Here is a 27,324-nt window from a genome sequence, read left to right as displayed (position 1 = left end):
CAACAGCAGCTAACGTTAGCCTACCGCTAGCTAGTAACTGGATTAAAAACGGTTAAAATGCTGACAGCTAACGCTAAACGGTGTAAAGTTTGACTGTGTTTTAGCCGTCGGAAAAACAACAGACGGTGCGTTCAATGAAACTGGTAAACTACAGCCTCGTGGTGCATTTGAAGTTATTGTAAATGTCCTTTTCCCACCTGGTGGTTGTTTTTGTCGTTCAACAGCAATTTGCTAGTGAAATAAGTTATTGTTATACATTATTATTAAATCATTTAATTTTGACCATATGGCCTTAGCAATAAACAAGCCGTTCTTTAATGTCACCAACTGTTGTTTAGTACCCTTTGTTTTCTTTTTTTACTTTCTTAAAAAGTATCGGTTCAGGCACCGTTAATTATGTATGCGATTAATTTCGATTAATTAATTACAGAGTATGTAATTAATTAGAAAAAAAAATTTAATCGATTGACAGCCCTAATAATAATGGTTTTGGGTTTTGTTTCAAGAACACAGCATGTACAGTAATGCCACATTATAAAGCTGGTAAGCTACACAGAATTATTATGCATAAACTTTAATTTGGAGGGAGGGGGCATTTGGTAAAGAAACACGCCGACTTATTGGGACTTTGTCTTATTCACCGTATCCCCCAGAGTTAGATAAGTCCATACATACCCTTTTCATCTCCGTGCGTGTCGTAACTCTGTCTGACGCCCCCACCACTAGCCTAGCTTAGCACAGATCCTGGAGGATCCTGCTACTCTCTGCTCCTCACCACGGGGCTTCTCAGGTGCTGCAAGCAAATCACTCCGCCCAAGTAGCAGAAGTAGCAGTTCCTCTCCTTCTGAGAATATAGTTCCCAGTATGTATACAGTTAGAAGATGGCTGTGTCTCATGTGACCTTGTTATTTGTACACACTGTGACTATACAAATCACAACATGTAAATAGGAAAATGTTGGCGTTATTTTGTCACTTATTGGGAGCAGTAGGCTAGATGTGAGGAGCAGAGAGAAGCAGGATCCTCCAGCATCTGTGCTAAGCTAGGCTAGCGGTGGGTGTGTCAGACAGTTACGACACGCACGGAGATGAGAAGGGTATGTATGGACTTATCTAACTCTGGGGGATACGGTGAATAAGCTAAAGTCCCAATAAGTCGGCGTGTTCCTTTAATAACAGACAGCGAGGGAGCAAGAACAGACATTTTTAATTGACAGATTTCTTTTAAATTACTAAAATCCAATACTACCGAAATTAAACACCATATACACTTGTGTTGCAAAAGTTGCCCAGCTGATTGAATAATGCATATATTTTGTTACAGATTAAATAATAACATGGCTTGAGGAAAAAGCTTGAAACGTTCCAATTATTTACACTGTTAGATGTCTAAAGGTGGATTTACTAAAAAAGACTGCCTTTTATAGTGTTAGACTGGAGTCTGTTCTTTTGATTTTGATGAAATAATGAGCAGTTTTATAAATCTACTAGACACAGAAGCTACTGGATCAAAAGTTAATTTCCCACCCTGATGTGAATGCTCTGTGAAAGGTCACTCATTTGCATGAACCAGCATATATTAACACCACTGTGTGTGGCCAGTGGGTCTGCTTTGCATAAAAACTGTTACGGACTGCGAGGCAAATGCATCACTCAGTGAAGCAGGGCGCATTCTCCCCAGAGGATACTTCAAGTGTTCTCATCCACCACGAACCTGCAACCCAGGTGTCATGATGGGTGCACTCTAGTTTAACACCAAACGACATGGCTACATTACAACCCATGTCTTGGTGAAGCCAGGGAGGTGATAACACGAAGAAACAGGTTGAACAGGTTGAACTGACACTTGTTTCTATCTTTGTTATTTACTGAAGCCAGATAAGTCAAATCTCATCCGATTTGCATGTAATCTGGAGAGAACGTCAGTCTTCTGGACCCACAGCCAAACGCTCCATGGCCTGGCATCACCACACAGCTAGCATACGGTAATGTCCTCCTTGAGTTCACCTGAAACTCCTAGACAGCAAGCATGTTAACCCTGGTGTTGTCTTCACATGGACTATAAATTAAAAATGAACTTTTTGGCGCTTTTGACAATTCTTTAAACGTTTTTGACACTTTTTTTCTACATTTTTGTTAATTTTTTTTATTCATGGTCAATATACCTAATTTAAATGAAATTAAATTTTTTTAGATAAAAAAAAGGGCAGAAATTATGAATTATTGTGACTAATAGTTAAGATCAGAGGATGTTGAGTGAATCACAGACTGGTCTATGTCAAAGTTTAGTCAGGATACCTTTTTAAAACCATTTAAAACATGTTTTTCAAATGCTATAAAACTGAGTAAAACAACCAAAATTCTATAGAAGTAGTCATTCATTTTACATGTGAAGAATGTTGTATGGGTTCCATACGATGTGCATGCATGCAAGTTACTTTGGGGCAACTTGGTTGTAAGAAACCCATATTTCCGATATAAAAAAAACTTTAAAAACAGAAGACAACACAAGGGTTAAGTCTGTTTCTCTCTTTTGTTGATCACTATGAGAGACCCCTTCAACATTTTAATTTGATAATGTACTTTGTTACATTGTGGTTGAAAAATAAACTACCTGGACAGACTAGGGGTGAACGTTTCTGAATTAACTTTTACGTATGTGTGACATTGCTGTATTGCAATTTCTTGTTATTTATCTGTCAACAAAAACACCAATATGTGATCACGGTAGCTAAAGTTGGCCACAAATATCGGCCACGCTGATATATATCAGTAAACCTTAATCAACAAACGTATACAAGTATTTCTTTGAAATATTCTGCACCTTTTCATCTCACAGCAACATTTTCTTGAACAGCGGGGGAGACTGACGAGTAAGAGGGAGCGAGAGTGTGTTGGCACACGCTGTCAAAACATCATGAGAAGGGAAAAAGGGAGCGTTATATAAACAGATAAATTTAACAATTGTTTTTACTCTAATTATAGCTGCCGTCATAGCCAGAAACCAGACCCCAGTACAACACAGCTGGTAAAACACAAAGCACCTACCTACCAAAAACAGGACAAAAAGAACAGGAGGGCATAAGAGGCATCACTTGCCACAGCCATATGTTCAGCTGTCCCTGACACCGAACCCTTACTGTCTACCTACTTTAAGTCCCTGTGGATCAAGGGCCAACCCTGAAGATTTGAATTTGTCCCAACTTTCATTTGACTAGTAAATGCTTTGGTAGAAGCACGTCTTTATTACTTGGGCTTTGTTTGTTGGTGTTTGTTGTGTGAATGCTTTTACTATTTTTTTTAGCACTAAAGGAAAGAACAGTAAGAGGTTTCGTGTTGTCCATCATTGTAAATACATCTTTGGTTTTTGGACTGTTAATAAGGAAAAACAAGTAATTTAAGGATATCCTTGGGCTTTGCTAGCCATTATTTCAACATGTTGTAAAGTCAATGATTAATTATAAATATAATTGATGGATTAATTGATAAGAAATTCTTAGTTACAGCCCATAATTAGATCCACTGAAACAATATCAAGGCACCTTAACAGTAGTAAATAAGAAGGAGCAAGAGCTGCTATCTTACTTCCCTGGCCAACATTATCCTGCCCATCCAGGTATTAAACCAGCAACCATTCGGTCGTAGGCTGTCCCCCTGAACTTTAGGACACTACTTCGTAAACTTTATTAAAATTATTGATTTATTTGAATAGCGTAGAATTGAATGTTAGTACATTATTAAAAACTTTTTCTCATGCAAGCATCATCTTCGTTTTACCATTTTCACAGTGTCAATGATTCCACTCCATAATGATGAGAAGTCATAATGACCATTTCAACATTGCGTGTGATACAAACTTAAAATATAGTAAAACATAACTTACAATAGGAGTGCTTTTCTTAATTCTGGCTTTAATGGTATCAGATGCTGGCAGGTGCTCTTGGTAAATAGTTGATGTAATTTATAAGGTTGAGGAATGCTGTTATGTAGTTCAGCTGGGATTTGTACTGATGTCTGCCTTGTTTGTGTTAAGGTGATAGTCCAAAGTGTGAGTTGTATGTATGATAAAAAAGCCATTTCTAAATAGTTCACTACATTTCTAAACTAGCAGCAGTCTGCCAAGCTTCAGAGGAAGAGGAAGCCATACAATGCAGCAAAACTAAGGCTTTTCATTCTTTTGTCTCTGTTGATAGAGCTAGAATTGCACTGCAGAGGTAGGTGGCTGCACATGAAAGGTTCAACCTGCATTTAGGAGACTCAGTTAAGTAATTTCTGTAGTCCTTCATCACTAAAGCAGGTCTCAAAGAAACTTACAAAGAAGGAGCTGACTTAGACCTAAAATATAAACAAAAGCACAGGACGCATGTTGAAAAGGTACAAATAATATTTTTACTGACATTTGGGATATTCAGAGCAACCCTATGGGAATCAATAGATATGAAATTATTACTTTATGACATCTTGGTGAGCTCAAAGTCAACAATCAACAACTATTAAGGTCAACCACATGCCTACGGTGTACACCTTTTCTAAACAGCAGAGCTGGGGCTTAACACAGTCCCAGAAGGCAAATAAAGATGTATGTCAACATAGTGTGTGTGTTTTATACAGAAACATTTAATGTTGAACAGTCTCAAGGGTAGAGGACTGCATCATCCATGCTGTACAGTATATTTCTGTATTCCTTTGGCATTGTTATTTTTATTTATTTGCCTATTTAAGTAAATCAGAAAAACATCTATATTAAGCACACCTGCAACTAACAACTATTTTCATTATCCAGCAATCCAAAACTCGATGATATTCAACTTACAATAAGGTAAGACAAGAAAAAGCAGCAAATCCTGGAATCCGAGAGTCACAAACCATCAAATGTTTGGTATTTTTGCTTGGAAAATGACTTACGTAATTCATCAATCATCAAAATGGTTGCAGATACATTATCTGTTTTTTTTGTCATCTTGCACTATTTTCCAAAGAGCCAAGCAGGAGCAGGACTTTTGTTGAAGTTATTTTAACTTGAGTGTGATTTATGTTCTCAAATCAGTTACTTTTTGCACACAGATGAGTAATTTGTGCTCTCGATTTAATGTCAGTAAGAACTGAAGTAAGAGGTTGGTGTGGCTGTTCCCTTTTGTTAGGAAAAGAGTTAGCAGCAGGCTAGTAGCTGGGATACTCTTTATATACAGTTGCTGCTACATTAGACATTGTTTCAGCAATACTAGTTTGGCTGCTAACATGTGGGTGCATATTGCAGCAATGGCAGCAAGATAAACTGTGGTAGTTTTAGGCCAGAGACAATCTAGTTAAAATCAGCTGTTTGGGTTTAATGCAGTTTTATTTTACTTTTTGAATAATATGTGTGGACATGTATCTTCCTGTTAAACAACTGTTACCTTTGGCATATCTTAAACATATGTTAAAATGTTGTTTACCGTTCTTTGTGCATATACATTTGTTGTTTTTTCAACAAGTCCTTCTGTGCTCTGTAATTTTTCTCCACAGTCTGTAAGTAAACATTTTGTGAGCGTACGGTCCTTTTGCAAATATGATCCTGTTGCTATTCTAATAATATTGCATTTATTTTATATGGCGCTTTAAAAAGGTACTCAAAAAGGCACTTTACAAGGTCAACGAAAAAAACAGAAACAGTAACTGATCGGTAACAGGATCAGTTTAACAACAACAGTAACAACTAGAGATAAATATTAAAAGGTGCAGCAACACATATTTTTTGCAAGTATGATCCTGTTGCTATTCTAATGCAGCCATGATTAGTATAGGGCTGCAGAAATTATGTGATTTAACCGATTCGTAGTCCAGTATTGTACAGTACTGTGCTGCTGCAGTGTATGTGGTGTCCTTTTGTCCTTGTGCCAGATGTCAGGATGTGGTGTACAACTCATTAGGATGCCAACATGCCTCTGCACCGGTGTTAAGACTTTTCACTTGGTGATTTTAGATCCTGCTGCCCCGATTTTGAAAAGCCATGGGGCTCCTAAGGTAGCTGTGTCTGCAGTAGTGCTAGTAATAATGGTAACACAGCATAGCAAGTAATGATGCACAAACAGCTATTTCCTCAATGAGTCATCAATCAGAGAGGGAATCCTGCTCCCTCCTTTTGACTGGGAACAACCGTCATTAGCAGCTGAGTGTGTCTGGGCAACGACTGTGTGTGCTGTGCATGTGTTTTAACTACACCTCCATGTCTGCATGGGTAGGCATCTATCTTGTCTTTCTGTGTGTGTCTATAAGCTTGTGCACCTGATAGTTTGTGTGAGTGTGTGTGTGTGTGTGTGTGTGTGTGTGTGCCTATTTTTTTTCTTCAGCATCGTCTTTGTTGTCGATGTTGTTTATGCTGTACTATGGCACAGCAGGAGAGAGAGGCACAGTGATAATTATAATAACACTCCGGAATAAGGGAGAAAAGAGAGATGAAGGGAAACAGGAAGAGGAGGAAAAATATATTGATGAAGAGGAGGAGGAGGAGGAGGAGGAGGAGGAGGAAAAGAAGAAGGAAGTAAAAGAGGATGAGGGGAGCAGCTGGTTCTGGTTACTCTGCTGCCCCCACACATCACCGCAGGAGCTATCAGAATTTACCCTCCCGCAATTCCCATTGTAAGGGTGTGTGTGTGTGTGTGTGTGTGTGTGTGTGTGTGTGTGTGTGTGTGTGTGTGTGTGTGTGTGTGTTGCCAGGGGGATGAGGATGTATTTCAGGTCACAAACTAGCTACAGATTTAATTTGGAGAAAAACAACTTGATTATGTTCTGTCAGGCAAAAAACGGCGTAATGTAACTAAGATGACGCACGGGAACACACACATCAGTGCAGGGATATAACGACACACACAATTCAACATATATTCAACATATGTGAGGCCAGGTGGGTGCTTTTATCACACTGAGAGCTGTTAAATAGCTAATATGAATTTAAATAAAAAATACGAGCTAAAATGCTTCACTGACATGCAAGCTGGGAATAATATTCAAGGCCCACTTGATTCCACGTGTTGTTTTTTTCGTAAGAGGAAAGCGAAAGCGGAACGCCTGTGTTTCATCACTTTGAGCTACATAAGACTGGTTATGCTCCCATCTCTCATGCCCATACACTGCTGTCAAAACTAGGGATGCACTGATACCACTTTCTTTCAGACCCACAACAAGTACTTACATTGGGGTATTTGCAGGTACCGAGTACCGATATGAGTACTTAATAATACCATTACAGTTCTAACAATTACTTTGAAAACATGCACTATTTGCAACGGAATGCATCACAACTTCACAAGGTGTACCTGAATGCACCAGGAAGTGGCGCCGGTGCCTACGCGCTTTACCGTTACTAGAGTTGAGCCGGATACTCGGCTGAAACGAGTATCCGGTACGGATAAAGCACTTTTGCCAAGTATGAGTATTATACGAGTCAATATCTGTGCTCGGATTGAATAAAAATCCTCATTGGGTAGTTGACTGTGTCTGCGTTCTGTGATAGGCTAGTCGTCCCAGCGCCCCTCCCCTACACACATACAGATTTATTGTGTTGCTGTGTCCCGCTCTGCTCACTCACACAGAACAACTCTCTCTGTCTCTCCCTCAGTCACTCAGGTTCGCGGGTCTTTTCCGTTAACGTTTCTTCAGCTTCAGGTTTGTTTTTTCACTTCGGTTTGTAGTACTTACTTATTAACCAGTAGAGTTCTGGTAAACGTGGGGTTTGTTCAGATGTGGTGCTTGGTAGAATGCGACTCACGTTGCGTCTCTGCCGGTCGGAGATTTTTTTTCTTTTTTAAACCGTCAGCTATCTCTCTCTCTGACACACACACACACACACACACACACACACACACACAGAGTGTGGAAATAAAAAAAATCAACAAAAAAAAAAATCACACTGATCATAAAAAAATTAAAAGTTAAAAAAAGAATGTTATGTTGAGTATGAAAACTTGTTCATTACATTTTACTTCATAATTGCAACCGCATGTGTTGTATGCAGTGTTGCAAAACTTGTTCTGTATATAGTTTTTGTTATTGTGATCAAAACCATTGATCTGAAGCTCAATGCTGATGCTGTCATGTAAATAGTTTTCTAATCAGCAATAAATATAACAATTTCTGATCAACCCATATCAATTGCATGCTTAAAATAACATACCGGTTAAAGCCCCACCCATTTCAAGACAACCTGACCCACTTCCGGGTTAAATCCCGCCCACTTCCGGGTTAGGCCCCGCCCAGTCCGAGTACAGATACAGATACAGATAATTCATATGGTTAATAGATACAGATACAGATAATGCTGTACTCGCTCATCCCGAACCGTTACATAACTCAGGGGGAAGGCACAATGTTGCCACACAATGACTATAGTGAAGAATGAGGATTTAACAGTTGGGTTGTTTCTCCGTCACCTTCAACTCTGGCAATGGTCGTGGTGTCTGGAAAAGTGCAGCTGCAGGCGACAGGTAAGCTACGCTCTGTCTTTAGCTACAGACGGCTACACGTCACGGACCGGGACTTCCGGTGTTGGACTCCTGCTACCTGCTGCCAAGTGAAATGCTAACTAGTAGGGCTGTGCAATTAATCACATTTTAAAAACGCAATTGCGATTTCGGCTCCATGATCACCAAAACAAAATAATCGAGAAAAACGATTATTTTGCCCATTAAGTTTTGCAAGTAAACTCTTATTTTATCTTGTGTTCTGAATGGAAGAAAAAGTTGAAATGGGAAAAGTATTAAGGGAAGATTCACAGTTCAAGGTGTTGTCAATGTTGATTTGTTTCACTGTTTTTTCAAATTCAACAATTGCAACATCTTGCCAAAGGTCAATGAGTAATTGTGTTAAATAATGATTTCAATATTGACGAAAATAATCGTGATTATGATTTTTCCATAATCGAGCAGCCCCTATTAAAACTAAAGCACAAAAGATACAAAGTGCTCTTGTTCTTTTGTTTTGTCAACCTATACAACGTTTGCTTGTCCATAAAAAAGTAAGTAGAATCACATAATTTTCTTTCAGTGGCTATTTCATTATATTTGAAACCTTATTGAGAAAGACCTCAGAGGATGCTTCAACCCTTTAAGGAAATTTCAAACTGTGAATTTAAAAAAATTCAATATTGTGATTAACTTTCTCTGTCACATTGTGGGCTGAAGATGAGTTTGGTGCAGTCGTGTTCTTTGACCTTCCATTGTCCTGAAGTTGGCTGCTTCAGTGCAGCAGTGCAACAAACACTCCGGACAACAAGAAATGTGCTTTCTACAAACAATTTCTCAAAAACAGAATCATTATTGGCAACGTTCTGTCACCCTGTTTTTATAGCTGCAAATAAACACAAATCAACCCTACCAACAGATTTAACCAAACTTTACTATTAAGGGTTTCGCTATTTATTTAGCAATACTTATTAAATGGATTAATACATAAATCTATTGTACAGATTGATTTTATTTCTTAAGAGTTACCAAAACTATATTTTTTTCCAAGACCTTTCTTTGCAAACATTTTGGGGTATTTCTTTTGCCTCTCAAATGCTCTTAGAAATCAGTAATTCTAAGTCCTGTACCAAAACAAAAATTGGCTTAAACAAAATAATGCCACAATTAAGTCAGTACCAGAGCCGGTCTACAGAGAGCATGTTCACTCCCTATTTAGCCCCATTGTACCGAATTTGGTTGCAGTTCCACCAGAGTTGTTGTTGCCCATAAAACGCTAGCATTCTACTAATGAAAGTGAAGGACGGATTACGACCGGAGATCCCGCTTGATGGCATCCGAAGCGGAACCAGAATGTCAGAGTGAATATTTCGGCGTGGTCTTTAAAACATTAGCAAACAAAACCTCTTTCTAGCGCTTTTATAGACAGGGAGAGGCTAAAAGCTGTGTTGTCGATGCCTCGAGAGAGAAACAGGAAGTGACTCAGAGCTTGCCGTAAAGCAGTATCTCTGGCCGTACAATGTGTATGACTTTGTTGACATTTTAAAAGGCTTTTTAGAACAAAAAAAAACACCCAGCAGTGTGTATTTTCTGAGCCTCCCCTTTCGAACGCAACATTCAAATTACTAGACAAAAAATGATATCCTGAGAAAAGTGGATTTTGAGGGGTATAGCTCCATTGACCACCATTCATTCTGCACTCGCCTGTGAGCGCCCCCTATATGGAACCAGAGTGGAACTGCAACCAGTTCAGAAGCCGGAAGTATCGAGAGAGTGGAACGTCTTCCCTTATTAGAAATTCTTTGTCAGTACTCACAAAAAGTCCTCCTTGCCCTGAAACCCTTCTGTAGGCTACCACTCATTCTAACAGCCCCAGCACAATAAGTTAACCAGCACCAGTGTGGGCGCATCTCGTCACAAATGACACACTGTTGTTCCTTTTTGTTAACTTGTTTGTTGGGCCGGCAACAAAATAATGGATGCTAGAGCGGCCTAGAGTTTGACAGAATCAATCCTCAACAACAATGTGCCCTAGCAAAGTGCTACACAGTAAATCCCACTTGCTCACTTAAAAAAAAAAAAAAAACTCCTGAAAACCTGAATGAAATGACTGCCTGAGATATGAAATCAAAATTCCAGTGCAGCAAGCCTAGTGGGGAAGTTTAACCCTCATCTAAAGGGGGAAGGCTGACTGAGCACACACGCAATTATTTCAGCCCCTTCTTGCTCAGAGCACACATTCATTCACATGAGGGCTGGGTATCGTTAATTATGTTTCCAATACCGTGAATTTGACACTGGTTCCTGAACGATACCTTTTGTTACAAATTTTATAAAATCCATTTTAACAAAAATGAATGAATTACACATTACGGTATTTATTTTTAGCTCTTTTACACCTATGTGACACACACTGTAGTCAAGCCTCTCAACATACAACCACACACACGTGAGCGCCGTCTCTGTGGGTAACGTAGTCCTGCATGCCTCTACGACGTGTAATGTTAGAAAGCACAAGCATTACTAGATCTTGGTAGAAGCATGCTGCATGGCTCACTGACGCTGATGAGATTTATTCCTTAGTTATGAAATTTGGTATTGAATTATGAGCCATTTTTCAATACTCAATACTATGGAGGAAATTCGGCCGGTGCCTAAAAGTATCAATGTTCAGTACCTAGCCCTAATTCACATGCAACAGTCTTGCTTTCTCAAGGGCACGTGGCTGGTTTATATTCACTTTTCCTGCCAAGCTCTGTCCACAGGCTATCAGATTTGAACCAGCAACCCTCTAGTCACAAACACACTTCTCAAACCTCATGGCTCCTACTACCCCCATGAATATTCTTCATAATAAAATGGACTGTATTAATCCCCAAGGGGAAACAAAGTCAGCAGGGGAGAAACCTGTAATAAATGACCAATAAAAAAAAGACAAATGTCTCTGTGATGCAAATGTAGGAATACTAATTGCATAAGTAGAATTTGCATATTGGAGGCCACTGACTGACAGCCTACAGATGTGATCAATAATGATTGGTCTTGTGCAGGCACTGCTTTACATAAAATATTTATGGTATGAGGATGCATACAACCATTCACTCACTCGAGATAAAGACTAAAGGATGACTAAGGATTTCTCAGCAAAAGATATTTAACATAATCACAAGCTACTATATATTGTGTTGTTCAATGAGACAGAGACTCACACTGCCCTCTGCTGGAAGCTACAGAGGCTCAAAACAGGGACACTACTGTGGGTTTGTCAAAATGTATCATTTCTATTCTTGTTTTTCTTAATGATATCAATTTTTAAAGCAAAATATTGTGAACATGAGTAGAAGATTTAGGTCTACATCTATTTATATATCCTCAAACATACAGTGAGAAAGTAGTAGTGCACAGCTTAAATCAACATAAACTGATTATCTCAAGACTTGTCTGAGCTTGGATTGGTCAGATAAAGAAACGTGCAGAGTAGTAGCGGCATTGAATTGAAGATAGCGGCTGTGCCGTTTGACCTCCAGTTTCCCCTTACGTGTTTTCCCTCTTCATTGTGATACCAACACACGCACGGACACACGCGCACACATACACACCACTCCACAGGAAATGTTTGTTGTCTTTACATTTCCAAAAGGCCCTTATGGGGAAGCAGTGCTGACACAGACACTTTTAACTTTCAAGTGAGTGAGTGAAACAGTCAAATCAGCAACATGGATCATCCTGCCTCCTCTGCCCTCGCTGTAAATCAGTCACTCCTACAAAAAGGACCAGACAAACTGGTTTACATGTTTAAACATAATTTAAATTGGCACTAAGCCCATTGTTATGCCAATATATTTGTCAAATACTGCACTGAGACAGGACTATGTTAATTTTAAACGAAGTTCGATAACAGATGCAACTGGTAGGGTGGGTCATATTCGACGTGAATCCCAAAATTATTGTAAATTAGTAGTCATGGAAATTAAATATTACTGATAATAATACTGCATGTGCTACTCACTTTATCTGATTTGTGGTTTAAGAATTAATTTTGAAATCACTACCCCTCTTTCATCATCCAGTCTGCAGAAGTGTTTTTTATTTTATCAGCCAATACTACAGGCTCCTCCTACTTTGTGCTATTAATATTTTTACTAGAGTGCATGTCATTATTATGAAAATAGATTAAGCTGCCTCGTTTTGGAAAGAAGCCTTTGCCATTGCTTGTAGACAACTGCTTCTGATAAAAATGTCACTCTACAGCCCACTTTAAAATTCTGAGCACCTACAGAGCGCATTAAAAACGCTGCAATAAACTGCAAAGGGCACCTTGTTGTATTGTGCTCCAAGCAGGAAGACAGCAAAGACACAGTTAGTGGACAAACACTAGATGGGATTTCCTCTCCTCCTGACCGGCTCCTGCCTTGCATTGTCCGTTTTCAGATGCTAGCCAAGTGTCGCTTGCCAAGGAGAATAACAAAATTCATCTATCATGAAAACACACACAAACATATACACAGACAAATTCAAAAATATGCATGCTATCGCGCGCACGTACACACACACACACACACACACACACACACACACACACACACACACACACACACACTTTTCAATTGTGCAGTGAGGCAGGCCTGCTGGGTTCTTTCAAGTTAATGATTGTAAAGATTTACAAAGAATATGTTTACGGCATTTACTCTCTAACTGGGACGTTTTGGGGCCGATTGATTTGATTGCTGTGGACGAAGTACAAACAGCGATACACTGGTAAGAGCACATTTTGTTTAACCATGTATCTAGCTAATTTGCTAAATGCCAACTCAAGAGCGTTTTTTTTCCTCCTATCCCGGAATATATCTGTAGTGTAGCCAGGAGACCTGTCGCGATAGTCGATAAAAAAAATTAGCTCGATAATTTTTCCGGCCGCGATAATTTCCATTTGCATGCTTTTTTCTCTCTACCAAAGAGACTGGATGACCACTCTCGGTTCCATAGCGTAACGAGGAGTGAACCCTCTTGTCAGTCGCATGGTCTTTGTCTAGGGAGGCGGGACTCCTGGCGGAGAGAGAGAGAGATAGAGAACGCTAGTTGGGTTGAGAGTTGGAGCAGGGTTTCCCGCAGCACTTTGCAGTTAGGGCGCCGTCAAAAAAAAAGTATATGAGCGATATCCGCCGTGTTACTCGGCGTCCTGTTTTTTTCCCTTTCATTCCAAACCACACAGTTGACAACCTGCAGGTGGAGGCGGTGGAGACAGGCTCGGACATACACGCCACGGGCTGCTGTGGACTTGTCAGTCTCGCAAGCGGTTTCAGGAAAGTGGCTGCATGTGTCCGACAACGCACAGAGCATTAACGGTACAAGCCTACAGCTGTCAGTGTGTCAAAGAGGCTCCCGGACGGTGAACTGAGACTCGGTTACCTGCTTGTCAAAAATCGCCACTTACTAGCTAATGAATTAGCCTGAGGTAAACGCTAGCTATCAGTAAACAGAAGTGACATGGTGGCTGGCGTATGTGTGTGCGCCAGTGTTTGTGTGGGTGTGTGTGTGTGTGTGTGTGTGTGTGTGTGTGTGTGTGTGTGTGTGTGTGTGTGTGTGTGTGTTGGCCCCCGCGAAGCTCCGACCTGCAGAGGAGCAGAAGAAAGACAGAAAAACAGAACTATTTTGGTACAAACATTTACTCGCCATGTGGCAGATATAGATAGATATAGATAGATATAATTTATTAATTATATATTTTTTAAATTTAATATTTAGTGTTTAATAAATAATTATTAAATGTAGTACAGTCTGTAGTCTATCGCACAAACACTCGAGGAATGCTGCAAACCTTTGACAACCAGTAGGAATTGCCTGGGAGAACATACGTGTCACAAACGGCAATTCCACAACTGTACAACAGCGTGAAAGACGACATATTAAAGGAGATCAAAGACATATTGTGGATATTTAAAATGTCTTCCAGTTCCAGTGTTAAATATTCTTTAGAAATAAAAGTTTATTGAGCTTTGAAAAGGTGTACCTGCATTATTATGCCATTATCATTATATTACATGAAAATGGTCTCAGAACGACAATATTATCGTTTATCGCAATCATTTCTGGGACAATTTATCGTCCAGGAAATTTGTTAACGTGACAGGCCTAGTACTAACCAGACCTTACTCCACAGCGCTGTGGAGATAGTCTCGCATGAGACCATCTATGAATAAATTAAAAATGACATATTTAAACGTACAATAGGTAATTTTATGCCGCTAGGGGTCTTTCAATCAAAATGTGAAATGTACAGACTTTTGATGACTTTGGGAAGTTGTGTGGGATCATGGGAGTCGTCATTATTGTTACCCACCATTGTCAACGCAAATCTTCTTGCGTCAAGGCTTCGTATAATCCATTTAACTATACATATATGCAGCCCACTGTGCTTCCGTACAGATGATTATTACAGTGATGTTGTATTACGATGTTGTTGGTATGTACAGGTGACGTGTCGAAGACGGCAGGGATTGCAAAATGGAAGAAGAGAGAGAAAATAGCAAGATGAGAGGTAGAGACAGGCTAGAGAAAATGACAGAAAGTGTCCAAAGTTTGGGATAATTTCAAACTGAAACAAAACAAAAACTCGGTAGAGCGTGTAAAACCGAACTAGCTCACCACAATAGTCTGACGTCAATGCTTCAGCATGTCAGCGTGTCAACATTACCACCTAGTCCATCTCCTAGTTATCACTGTTTTGACAGAAGTTATTTTCCGCCACATCCTCGGGCCGGACCGCGCCTGGGCCGGACCCTTGATCAAGCAATTTTTTTTTTTTTTTATCCATTACCTTATTATCCTATTTGGGTGGGGAGATAGCTATGCCATAATCAGAAATATTATAAATAAATAAATAAAATAATATATATATATATATATATATATATATATATATATATATATATATATATATATATATATATATATAGATATATATATATATATATATATATATATATATATATATAAATAAAAGTAACAAATGTGTGCGAAAGTTAGGCTGCAGTTACAAAATGCAGCAGGTGTAATGCGCGGAGTCTCCTCCTCTCGCACGCATCACACCGGGAGCTTGAAGATGTAAAGAAAAAAGAAAAACAGGAGAATTAACTTTGAGCAAGTGTGGAGGAAAGTCGGAGGTATGGAAGCAGTTTAAACAAGTCGTGGGCAGTGACAACAATATGTTGTTCATCACTGTTTCTTTTTTTTTTTACGTTTCTTCATTCGGATCCACTTGCGATCCGTTCCATTCTAAACAAACAGCGCAGTTTACATGCTTCGTCCTTGTTGTATTATTCTAAACAGATTTCTGTAGTTCAAACAACCCTGAATTGTAGTTGAGAACGTCAGTTATAACGGCCCACGTATTAAAAAATTGTCGGGTTTAAATCGGGCTCGGGCTCATAATTACAGTTAATGTGTCGGGCCGGGCCGGTCTCGGACACAACGTGCTCGGGCAGGTTCGGGCTTGATTTTTTGGGCCGATCTAAGCTCTAATTGATAGGCAACTAAACAACTCTTTACAATTTACATTATTGTGCACCATGTAATAAATGTCTTTTTAATTCTAAAAACATTTCTCCTGATTAAACTATGATATAGCCCAGTTTAAACCTAGATGGATGGAAGCTTTTTACCTGCAAATAACCAAATCAATGCTTCCTGGGTCAACAGGCAAAATCAATTAATCTTACAATATGCAATGCATTTTTAGAATCCACATGCTAACTTCAGCACCAGGGCAGTTTGGTAAGTGTGTGCAAACTTGCATCACACTCTCCTGAAGCAACAAATCATAGAAAGAACCAAAGTGTAATGTCAGTGAGATGAACAATCTTCCTCCTTGCTTTTTTTTTTTTATAGCGTGAATACCTCTGACGTAGTGGAACAACATGCTCCTGCAATGACCCGTCACAACATACCAATGTGTTTATTAAAGCCCTGTTAACCATTAAAAAGAATTTTGGAACAATGAATCGAAAAAATATGTATTTTCAGACAGACAGACAGAGGAAAGGTTCTCTGCAGAAACAGACATCCCCACACACTTCTAGTTGGTCATAAGTGATTATTTAAAGGGATTACTTTTGTATTAGTCTGCACATTGTTTATTAAGCCTATACCAATTTAACCCAGACACAATGATGTCTCTTACATGGCAAGTGTTTTTTAAAGCGACTGAGGGAGCTGGAAGCTAAGTGAGTCACTGTGTCTGAGCTGATTGATTAATGTCTTCACCAGTAGCTACTTAATTCTACAGCAGTCCCACCAGCCAGGGAATAATGAATGCCACTTAAACAATTAACACTGTGAACCAAATTCCTACACGTCCATGAACACACAGCTTACAGCGTTATTCAAGGCAGAGAAGGTAAGGTGAGCTCCTGATACATAGAAACACTAAAAAAAAAGATTTGATCATACTTACATAATATTTGTTGCTTTACTACTATAAGGACAAATTATAAAATACTGAATATTCAAGACCTTGGGTTAGCACTGACTAATACCCAATTGTGAGTTCTGGAGAGAAGAACACAGAACAGAACAGACTCTGTACTACACACTACACTAAATATTACATTTAAATAATAATATATAATTAATAAATAACCAGCTTTGTGCAATGTGCAATTTTAAGCTCATTAAGCTATTTAAAAAAAAGTGCTATAACTAAAAAAAAAAAAAAATAATGATTAAGTTAAACTTAACTTATATTTATATATATCCGCCATGTTACTCTGTCATGTTTGAGTGGCTGTAATGTACAAGTCACATCAACACAGTCTGTAGAAAACAAGGTAACAGCGAGTTGTCAAGATACCACCAATCACAACGGCAAGAGCATTTGCTGGCGGTGAGTGTTAACTGTCGTTTATTCACATTTAAAAAAGGGATAAATCGCCATTTCACAGTCGCGTGCGTCGTTGTTTGTGGGAGTTTGTCAACAAATGTGCGGGCAGCTGGGGCATGCCCGAGCAGAGACAAGGTGAGTGGACTTACCGGAGCGTTGGCATATGGCAGGCAGAGAACATTTATATATGTATCTCTGTCCTGTTCTTCACATCAGTGAGGCTTTCTTCTCTTGTTTCAACAAAGTGAATACATGACGAAGTGACTGGAACTATCCATCACCTCTCGCGCGTGGATTCTCAACGTCCCGGCTGCTGCTGCCCGGTCTTTGAGACACAGCTGTTGTCCGTTTCTTTTTTTTTTTTTTTTATTAGTTATAGCACTTCTTTTTTTTAAAATAGCTTAATGAGCTTAAAATTGCACATTGCACAAAGCTGGTTATTTATTAATTATATATTATTATTTAAATTTAATATTTATTTAGTGTAGTGTGTAGTACAGAGTCTGTAGTATATCTACCCCCCCCCCCTTCAGATGGCAACCCTACCACCTTAACTAACACATTTTCTGTGGGAAACCCTGCAGATGTCTCTTTTGCCATGCAAGTATATGGGGAAGTCTTTTTGGGACCAATGGCATCATGTGATGAGACGGAAGTTGTAATTCTACTGTTTGGCCGCTTTGTCAAATTGGCTTCAAAACTCTGCACACTTTCTGGATGCCTGGGAGAGACGGGTGAAAGCATGCGCGCCTTTGATTGGTTGATAGGTGCTTTAGGTTTAGTTAAGTAGGTAGTGTAAGTAGTTAAGTAAGTATAGTAAGTATGTAAGCATAGAGTAAGTATAGGGTAAGAATTAGGGCTGAAACGATTCCTCGAGTAACTTGAATAATTTGATTACTAAAAATCCTCGATGCAAAATGATTTGCCTCAAAGCCTCGTTTAAACAATGTTACAAACGTATCGCTGAGTATTTCCGCACGGACGATTATTACTGTCGCACACCGGTCTGACGCTGCTGGCGACACATGCCTTGAAGACTGACGGCGCAGATTACAAGATGAAGAAAGAGAGCGTAAATAGTGAGGGGCTAAGAGAAGAGACAGGCTGGAGAAAACGACAGAAAGTGTCCAAAGTTTGGAATCAGTTCAAACGTAATTAAAACGAAAACTCTGTACAGTGTGTCTACTGCAAAATCTAACTAGCTTACCACAATGATATATGACGTCAATGCTTCAGCATCTCAACAGAAATATTAATCTAAGTTATTACTACCTCTGAATGCTTTGGCGCGTGACACGGTGACAGTGGCACCCGGTTTAGCTCACGAGACATCCAAAGTAGGCTGAGTTACCGTATGCAACACTTGAAATGCAACGATGCATCTGTAACTTATTCTTTTATTGTAAATGAATGATTTTCTGTCTGAGCAAATGGGAGAATAGTGTTCAACTAATTTAACAGAAATTTAATAGTTTCGTATATAGGGCGTACTGAACCAGACAAAGTCACAAATTCACACTGAACAGTCTATGGTTCAGAACACACACACACACACACAGTGATAAACAATGGATAGTTAAAGTCACACAGGATATACTGTAATAATTGTTTAAGATATGTTACTGTACAGAATATCAGCTAACGGTGAATTCCATTTAAAAATGTAATCAACCATTAACATCCCATATGGTTTGACCCTACAGTACTAACAGGGGCATGGTGTATTCTCCTGTGTAGGTCAACATGTAGAGCATGGCGTTAACAGCATCAAAGATAGAAGCGCGACTCCGACCAGAACAAAACAACATGTATGCACTCTTAAGTCCACGAGGAGCTCAGGATGAAAGAGCCAGCCAAATGGCATATAAAAAAGAGGTAATCCTGGTTAAGAGAGACAGTTACACAATACACACTGGATGATATGAGGGATTGTTTGGGGAAATTCAAGGTCACAGGACTAACGCTTTTTTTTTATAGAAGACTCTGAACTTTGCAAGGATTCAGGCTATAGAGACACTGTTCTGCCACGACCAATTAAAAATACAAGATAAAGCAAAGTAAGGTTCAAAAGGCTAATAGTGTGTCTCTCTGTGAAGTGTTCCAATTACAAGCACCTTGTTTTCATTATGATGTAGGAACTGAGTAGTAGAAGACAAAAACCTCAACCTACTGCAAGTCTACAGTATGCAGGATAACTCTTTATATTGTTTCTACTACAGCTAGTTATTTCCATTAATTCTTGATTATTTTTTCATTTTTTCTGAGTCTAACCTCAGTCAGAACCATCTGAAAAAGATTCTTGTTCAGTCTGCTAAACACCCCCAATCATTCATTTAATATATTAATTTATATATATTCAATTTACAGTAACATAAAAGTAAGAAAAAACAGCAAATCTTTACATTTGAGAAGCTGTTACCAACAAAATGTTTAGCTTCTTTGCTTGATAAATGACTTGAATGACTAATTATGAAGATTTTTGCTGATCACTTTTCGTTGAGCCAGTTATTGTTCAATAATTGTTCTACACTTGCATGCTTTATGGTTATAATATACATCATAAGATGTCACAGAATGAGTACTGAGTCAAAGGTCAGTTTGTCAGGCACATACTGTATGTGAGCGCAGTATTGGACAAAAAACGTGCACTTCTATACTCTTTGACGTTTTTGTGTTGCTGTTGCATTTGGATTTCTTCCCAGAATCCAGAAAAGTCATATCATATTTTATACTACATTACATCTCCTCTAAATTGTCATTTCCGGGAATACAGTATTTTTGTCAACTTATCTGTGGCTCTGGCTCTTGCCTACAATATTGGTGATCTGGGAGGTATAGCCTACATTCTAAAGAGGTCCTAACACGTACATGTGAGGCTGCAAACATTGGAAAGCATGGGGTTTTCAAGATGCCACATTTCACTGTTTGTTAGATTTAAAGCCGCTTGTTTACATGTGTTTTTTGGCACCAGTGACACGGTTTACTCTACTTGTGTGTTCAACATTTCCTCTATCCATTCCTCACACATCCCCTGACACATCAGAACATGTCTTGGGTGAAAACATGCAAAGATGTCAATGCAATGAGAAACAATGTACTGTCGGTATGCAAAGACATTGTGAAATTTACATTCTGTAATAAAATAAATAATAGCATTATATTTAGTTTACAGGCTACTGTGTCTGATACAGTACAGTAAATATTGTGGTTTGCAGGTTTCCTACAGCACTTCAATTAGTACCAAATTACTGTTAACAGTTGGGACATATTAGCCAAAAGCAAGTCAAACTACACAATGGAGGATGTTTTACTAGTCTTGTTTCCACTCTGCCTAATTTTCCACTTTAGTAAACTGTCCCTCCTCTGGTGCAGTTTGTGTGTTTCATTTAATAAAGTAGAATCTCTCTCCATCTGTCTTTATCTTTATCTCTCTCTCACACACACACACACACACACACACACACACACACACACACACACACACACACACACACACACACACACTGCAGTTTAACTAACTCTGTAGCCAGCTAGCTAACTTACCTGCCATTAGGCTACAAGTAGCATTTACAGCAGGCTAATATTAAATATTTTCTGGACAATGTCGAGCAAAAAAAATACAGTTCTTACCAATAAACCACGAATGTCACGGCAGTTTGCCCGTGTGAAAACCCGTTAGCAAGGACTTAAAAAAAAACTTAAGTGCATCTTACCTCTAGTAAATCGATTTTCTAACACCACCGTGCCCTCTCCATCGTCCTTAACAGTTTTCATAACGTCCCCCGGTCTCCAGATATCACGTCAGAAGAACTTCTTCTCTCACCGGCTTTTCTTTACCTGTTCGCATAACACGAGTAAAAACGGAGGAGTCCAATGTTGTCCGGTAGGTAGCTAGCTACATTTACAAAAAAAGTCACGATAGTTTCATCAAGTAATCAACGGTCACCAGGTGCTGCTGACAAGCACGCGCCCGCTGAGTGCCAGAACCAGCGACCCCGCCCACCGCTCGCTACAGGCACGAGACCGTTGATTTGACTGGCACAAAGTATCCAATGTTACAACAAGCTGAGTGCAAACAATAGTTTAATGTTAGTTAGTTAGTTAGATGGATGGATGGATGGATGGATGGATGGATAGATGGATAGATGGATAGATGGATAGATAGATAGATAGATAGATAGATAGATGGATGGATAGATGGATAGATAGATAGATAGATAGATAGATAGATAGATAGATAGATGGATGGATGATGGATAGATAGATGGCTGGCTGGATGGATGGATGATGGATGGATAGATGGATGGATGGATGGATGGATGGATGGATGGATGAACCTCCACTGACTCACTTTTGATACATGGACAAACAAGAAAATAACAAAACTTGAATTAGCTATCTAATCAAAATGAATAAAAATGCGTTTTTTCATGCTGCTAATTTTTTTTTTTTTTTTAATGTTTGAACCTGGGTAAAACAGACTTTTTTTTAGCCTATGGGTAAAGTTGATTTATTTTAGTTATTTAATCAGATAGCCTAAGTAGGTAGCCTACGTAGGTAAGTAAGTATTTACTTATTAACACTTAATGGAAAATTGTCTTTGCATTTCCCCAACATGTTATGGCCTGTGACCTCCAGAGATGACAAAATATCAACTTTTGAAAAATTTTTAGAAGCAAAGATTTCCAGTATTCCACAAGAAAAAAAGCAGACGATTAGAGGAAAGTCTGGGAGAAATCAAATATTTTTGTTTAGTAGAAGTAGTTTTTGTGTTCTTTCACATCCTGTTTATCATCTTGTGACCTGTTTGATTTGTCTTGCAACCCTTTGTGAAGGTCCAGACCCTCAGTAGTACTAGGGATCAACTGGTTTAACCACTCCAAACATAGGCTACATAAGAAACAAGATACAACTTGTAATGCAGATTTTCATCCACGATTCAAAGTGTTTAATGTAAATGTGCATGGTTCATCTTTTACAGATGCAGTCTTTGTGTTCATTTTAAAGCAAACTATTCCAAAAAGCCAGCACAACATCATTAAAAGCCTAATTCAGTTAAAGAAAAATCTACTATATGTAGCAATGTGGTATGGTATGTGGTATGTGGAGGGGTGTGGATTCCCCGTACGGAGATCTGAAGAGGTGCCAGTTCGCCTCCTTGGCATTGTCCAGGTGCCCTTGGGCAAAGCATCAAACCCCCGTGTGCGTGCAATTTACAATGACTTATAAAGGTACATAACAGCAAGTGTATGCACTATACAGGATTTACCCTATTATACTTTATCAACAGGAATTGATAGGTCAAACAGCCACCCACAAATAGTCTATAAACAAAGCATCAGGCTGTCTTTGAGATTTCACACGAACAACGGTTAAAGTTACTCAGGCTACCGAAGAATACCATAATTCCTCCGTTCAATTAGGTCTAAGCGATGCACCCCAAGCATCCATCCTTCCAGTCTCTCCACTGCTGGCTGTTCCAATTTAACAGGAGAGAGGAGCAAGGATGGTGAAGGGCCTCTGACAAGCAGTTACCACCACCATCTTCAGCCAGAAAGGACATTATTTCTTCAGCTTCTTCTTGCGTTGTCACCCAGGCGGGCGGTGTGTGTAACAGGGCTTGCAGCAGGTGAATCGGTCGTGTTATTAACGTCATCGCTACACAATTTCTTAGTAAAACCAAAATTAATGAAACTGTTTTGCCATGGCTATATGATGCTAACTGCCAATTAATGGCCTCCAACGTTTATATTTTTTCTACGACTCTTTGAGTTAACATGTACTAAACATGAGTTGAATTTGCACCGCAGCGCCGCCACGCCTTTATGCTCATGACAAGAATAGCATGTATAGTTATCTTTATTGAAGTGAATTAGGTTTAAATCGCCGTCATGCATGAATGAATGATATTTTTGCAATTTTACACATAATAATCCACGATGATCACATTACACAAAACTTAAATTGCAAGTCAAAATGACACATTGTCAATATTTTTAGAGACCCCCAAATTTCACAAATCATGTTTTCAGGGAAGCCTATGTCTTATTAAGGGGAGCCAAGCTCCCCCTAGCTCCCACGTAGTTTGCATCCTGTTCACAGCGCCGCGGAGGAAGGTCTGGTAACAGGAGCATATACACTCCTGGATAGGAGAAAAAAAAACGGTCAGGGGTTGTTTGCATTTCTTCACACCAATCACAATGGTCTTGGGCAGCGCTAAGCTCCGGACGCAGTGACGGCGGCTCTGCAAAATAGTCTCGGGAAGAAACTTGTTTTGATGGAACATTTGCACCCCCCAAAGCTAGCTGGATACAGGGTTAAGCCTCATTTGCTCTACCCAGTGTATCGCCGTGTGTATTTTTGTCCACAGCAATCCCAGCAATCGTTCCCACAAAACGTCCCAGTTAGAGAGGAAATGCCGTAAACATATTCTTTGTAAAACTTTACAATCATTCCCCCCAAAAAAAAACAAGCAGGCCTGCCTTGTTGCGCGATCCAAATTTTCTTCAAAACGTCAGGTTCCGGTTAATGTTCCTCGATGCGACCGGAGTTTAAAGTAACATAAAAAGAGGGACATCCAGCGAAACTTCCGGAAGCGCCATTGTGGATCCAGACTAGTGTGTGTGTGTTTTTATTTCATCCTTGCGGGATTAATCCTTGTGTTGTCTTCCCATCGACCATACAACTTTTTTGTTTTTCTGGGTCAAAATTTGAAATTAAAACCGTAAGACACTTTTCGCTTCAACTTCCGAGTTTTTGTTACTTTTCCCAATGTTCTTTATCACTTTTTATGATGTCTTTGTCGATTTCTTCTGCGCTTTTTGACATTTTTTTTCTGACTTTTTTGTCACTTTTTTCAACGTTCTTTTATCAATTTTCTTCAAATGCTATATAATTGAATAAAACACCCAAATTCAATGAAAGTAGTGAACTGATCATTTATTTTACATGTGAAAAGTGTTGTACAGAACCATCCACGTTATTTTTTTTTGACAATTTGGTTGAGAGAAATCCAAATTTTTGATATAGAAACTTTTTGAAAATGGGTCAAATTTGACCCGAGGACAACAGGAGAGTTAATAAAATATACCTTCTTCCTATTCTTATACATGGGTTTTTTTGAACAGGTAAAATAAGTAATAATAATTCTATCTGACTTGGCTATTGCTGAAGTATATTGTCCGACCATCCAGATGATGGCTTCTTTCAGCCCCCTTTTTCACCAGTTATCCACAGTGTGGACAACTGATACATGTCTGCAGCTATAATGCTGGAACTGGACAATTTAATCATTTTATGATCTTTTATGTATGATATAAGCCTACTACAACTATTTCTATAGAACCCAGGATTACTGTACAGTACCACAGCTATATACATCACCACATGGTATGATTACAATGCATTCAAATTACAATGTATAAGTCATCTTTACAGAGGCCAGCTGTCCAGATTATGCGGTTTTTAAGCTGCGTTCACCAGCTGTTGAAAGAGGGGGAGTGCTGGGAGTTCTTGGCTGGTGCAGGTAGTTTGGATACACAGCGGGGGGGTTGTATCCCAGAGACTCTATCTGATTAAAGTTGTATTTGTATCTGTAGGTGGGAGTCAGCCGTTTGATCATAGGAGTTATACTGCACTCTGCAACCTTCTAATTTTTTCTTACAATTTGCTACAAAAACTGAGTAATAAGTTAGAATTCTTTTTGTTTTAATGGACTCCGATTGTAGCTACAGCTGCTGCATCAACAGAGCACTGCCACAGTAATGACTAAATCTGCTTTTTTTTAATCATTTAAAAATAGCAAGAATCAGGGCTCATGTCCACGTGAGATTTAAAGAAAGTCACTGGTGCCTTCATCTCCAGCAGGGTGCAATGCGCTGTTGTTCTTGATCTTCTCAAAAAGACAACTGCAACCCGTTTTTAATGCTGCTGCTACAATAATGAGAGCCAAGGTAGCTGAGGATGTTACACCAGCTCCAAGTTAGCTATAGATTTTAAAGTGCTTCTGCTAGTGTAAAAATCACATAATAGCCGAAGGCCAAAATATGTTTGAAGAATATAAACCCAGTTGGTGCCTTAGATCTCAAGGAAACTGTTTTCTGTGCCTCCAGTCAGAAAAGCAAACATGGTGAAGATGGATTTAGCAACTATGCTGCACACACCTCTAATGACGCAACCCAACTTTAGCCACTTTCAAGGCCAACATTTCAAATGGTCCTATTTTCCCATGCCATCGATTCATTTCCTCCACTGCACTTTAATTTCATTGACTTCTAATATCCTTTTTTTTAAATGCCTTTATTTGTCTTGTGTAGAGTCCAGATTGCAATTCATATTAGCTTGACGTTCAGCGTGAAGGTTCCTTCTTGACAAAAATATACTGTAACACAAGGTCCGCTTAGTTTCTTTCTCTGGACTTTTGACATCTTACTATCTTCCTCTGTAGATGGAGGGCAGTGAGGAAGACCAACGCTAGAAAAAAAAAAAACACCAAGATGAGCTTTAGTGAGAGTTCTTTTCTGCTTAATTACAGAGATAAGATAATTAAACAAGATGTCAATGTTCCAGGGGTACACTGCCATTGGTCACAAACTAATAAGTAGGCCTATATAATGAAATAAAATGCTCATAAATTAAGAAACCACCTCAACAGGGAATCCATCATTTGTCTGATGGTTAAATAGTATGAAAGGTTGCAGAATTGCAGCGTGAACTAGACATCTGAAGCTTACGAGCCCAGAGGGGACTGACATCCACATTTTCTCACTGTAAAAAAAAAAAAATCACTAATGCCTGGAAGCAGATTAAGATTCCTCCTTTTTCAGCCTGCAGTGATTTCCATTTCATTTCTCTGCCATATCAATGCTTCACATCTCCCCCTCCATATGTTTCAACCTTTCTCTGAGTTGGAGAGAATCCCCCCTCCCCTCTCCCCTCCCCCCAGCTCCTCTGCTCTCCCTAATAAGCCAGAGTGAGATTCCTTGGCTGACAGCTGTTCCAGATGGCGATATTACTCCGCGGTTTCAGTCAGCTGGCTCAGAACCCACCACCGGCGGAGGTGGCTGTCCCTTCCGCCGTGCCCATGAGCCAACATCAACACCAACATATGGCGGCGTTATGTAATACTGTATCTGTTAACGGTGATCACCCAAGTTCACCCGTCTTTCTGTGCATTGTAGCGGTTGTTCATTTTGACAAAAGCTGTTGTGGATGCTCATACAGCTGGGAAAGGAACATAGAAGATGATACACTGGACTGTACATTTAGGACTGTCAGTGTCAGGGGTGGAAAGTCACAAATTACATTTACTCACGTTACTGTAATTGGGTAGTTTTTTTGTATACTTTTTTTTTGTAGTTTTCAAAATCTGCACTTTTACTTTTATTTAAATATGTTTTGTTGGAAGTATTCTACTTTGCTACATTTTTAATCACATTTGTTACTGAGTAAAAAAAGTAAATAAAAAAAGGTCTCTAGCCTTTTTTTTATCGAAAGCGGCTTTGTGCCATTATCAAATTGCAAAAGATAAATAAGTATAAACAGTAGAAATAAGATATTAAATAAGTATGAATATAAAAAAGTATATCCCCCCCCCCACACTGTTAAATGCAACTAAGTAACTTACTCAGAGTAAATTCTAAATACTTTTTATTTTTACTTGAGTAGATTTTCATACCGGTAATTTTACTTGTACTTAAAGGTGCTCTAAGCGATGTTGGGTGAGGTCACTTCTTGTTGACGTTCAAAGTATTTTCAAACAAGCTCGACCCTCCCTCCTCCTCATCCCTCCCCCTCCCTTCCGAGCACCAACCCATCCATGGCACTAACCCCCCAACCCCCTACCCCCAAATCCTTCTTGTCGGTTATTGGCTGGAACCCTGTTTGTTATGTTTGGTGGTGCAGGTTGGCGCAGTTTGTTTTTGTTGCTGTTTGTGGAGCCTGGGCTGTCTACAGAGGACGCGTTTTTTTACAGTGTGTTACAGGCAGCTAGCGGATAGTGAGGAGATGT

At 39.2% G+C, this 27,324-nt stretch overlaps 1 protein-coding gene and 1 long non-coding RNA gene across 4 annotated transcripts in view; both read right to left on the bottom strand.

Annotated features, from left to right (window-relative positions):
- The window catches only part of slc4a11 (solute carrier family 4 member 11), a 140,498-nt gene extending 119,206 nt beyond the window's left edge, over positions 1-21,292 (bottom strand). Inside the window, exon 1 of one of the 3 annotated variants that reach the window (XM_031280317.2) lies at positions 21,029-21,292. In XM_031280317.2, the coding sequence (XP_031136177.1) occupies positions 21,029-21,089 (61 nt within the window). In that variant the 5' untranslated portion in view covers positions 21,090-21,292. The remainder of the gene's footprint in view (positions 1-21,028) is intronic. The other 2 variants (XM_031280321.2, XM_031280319.2) reach the window with 2 other exon arrangements.
- Positions 1,845-2,968, bottom strand: LOC116036724. The gene is made up of 2 exons (XR_004101698.1): positions 2,824-2,968; positions 1,845-2,006 (listed from the first exon to the last, which is right to left on the bottom strand). It is a non-coding gene; the product is annotated as an uncharacterized LOC116036724 (long non-coding RNA).
- Positions 21,293-27,324: the final 6,032 nt, after the last annotated feature.

The sequence above is a fragment of the Sander lucioperca genome, chromosome 18 (genome assembly GCF_008315115.2).
Source record: "Sander lucioperca isolate FBNREF2018 chromosome 18, SLUC_FBN_1.2, whole genome shotgun sequence".
In the NCBI taxonomy this organism is placed as follows: Eukaryota; Metazoa; Chordata; class Actinopteri; order Perciformes; family Percidae; genus Sander; species Sander lucioperca.
This window is presented reverse-complemented; position numbering and strand designations above follow the sequence as displayed.